At 36.2% G+C, this 1193-nt stretch overlaps 1 protein-coding gene across 1 annotated transcript; it reads right to left on the bottom strand.

Moving 5' to 3' along the window:
• Nucleotides 1-29: 29 nt before the first annotated feature.
• LOC122805920 (vomeronasal type-2 receptor 26-like) lies at nucleotides 30-917 on the bottom strand. Its single transcript, XM_044076164.1, has one exon. The coding sequence runs from the start codon at nucleotides 915-917 to the stop codon at nucleotides 30-32; it is 888 nt and encodes a 295-aa protein (XP_043932099.1).
• Between the last annotated feature and the right edge of the window lie 276 nt (nucleotides 918-1193).

A 1193-nucleotide genomic window follows, 5' to 3' on the forward strand; every position in this document is an offset into this window, starting at 1 on the left:
ATGACACAATATTAAACTTTAAATGCATCTTAGTGTGATTTCCATGCAACAGATTCTTTAATATTCTGATCTGGTCTCAGTAAAATCAGGTAACACTTGGGAAAGAAAATACAGCTTAGTAACCCACAGCCTGAGGACAAAATTGCAAAGATTTCAACAGCAACCACATACTTTCCTTTGGTGCTCAGGTATGCTGGTATGAATGACAGCCAAACACTAACAAATATAAGCATGCTAAAAGTAATGTACTTTGCCTCATTATATCTGTCTGGTAATTTCCGAACTAAAAAAGCAACCATAAAACATACAATTGATAACAGTCCGAGGTATCCCAGCATTGAACAAAACATGGTAATAGAACCTTCATTGCATTCTATAATTATTTTTTCTTTGAATGAGTTCATATTTTTTTCAGGAAAAGGTGATGCATATCCAAGCCAAGCCATGCACAGAATGACCTGTACAACAGCACAGGCAGATCCAATAAAACTTGGAGTCCTGGATCCCAACCAGTTCTGCTGGAAGCCTCCTGGCCTTGTTGCTGTAAATACTATAACTACAGTGATTGTCTTTGCAAGGATTGAAGAAATGCAGGCAGCAAATATAATTCCAAATGCAGACTGTCGAAGTAAGCAGCTTGTAGTCTGTGGTTTTCCAATAAATATTAAGGAGCAGAGAAAAGACAGAATAAGAGCAACAAGCAGAAAGTAGCTCAGATTACGATTGTTTGCCTTCACTATTGGAGTGTCGCGATATTTAATAAAAATCCACAGTATAAAAGCAGGAATGATAGAAAGCAAAATGCTGAGAATACTCAGAGCTGCTCCCAGTGGGTCATCAAATGATAGATACTCAGTATGCTTGAGGCCACAAACCACCTTCGTCTCTGCTGGCCAGGAATCATCTGGACACTTCATGCAGCCTTCAGCATCTGTGGAAGAGCATTAAATGATGAAAATGTAACATAACGGAATGTCATCTTTTTAATTAATTAATTTATTTATTTACATATTTATTTTTTGCATTTTGCTTGCTTGTTCTTTAGATATAAACATTTGCACAAAAATGCAGCATAAGGAAGGCAAAGTAATTATTTCACTAGTCAGTGGCTAAGTTTAGTACTTGTGTGTTACTGAACATTCTTGTCAGTTTTGGTATTTTGGCACCACAAAAAAAAGTTTATTTTTATACAT

This window comes from Protopterus annectens, chromosome 7.part0 (assembly GCF_019279795.1).
Source record: "Protopterus annectens isolate FY-2018-M chromosome 7.part0, PAN1.0, whole genome shotgun sequence".
NCBI classification, from domain to species: Eukaryota; Metazoa; Chordata; order Ceratodontiformes; family Protopteridae; genus Protopterus; species Protopterus annectens.

Bases quoted from the DNA above. Each gene is read 5' to 3' on its own strand.
- LOC122805920 (XM_044076164.1), bottom strand. From the start codon at position 917: ATGAAGTGTCCAGATGATTCCTGGCCAGCAGAGACGAAGGTGGTTTGT.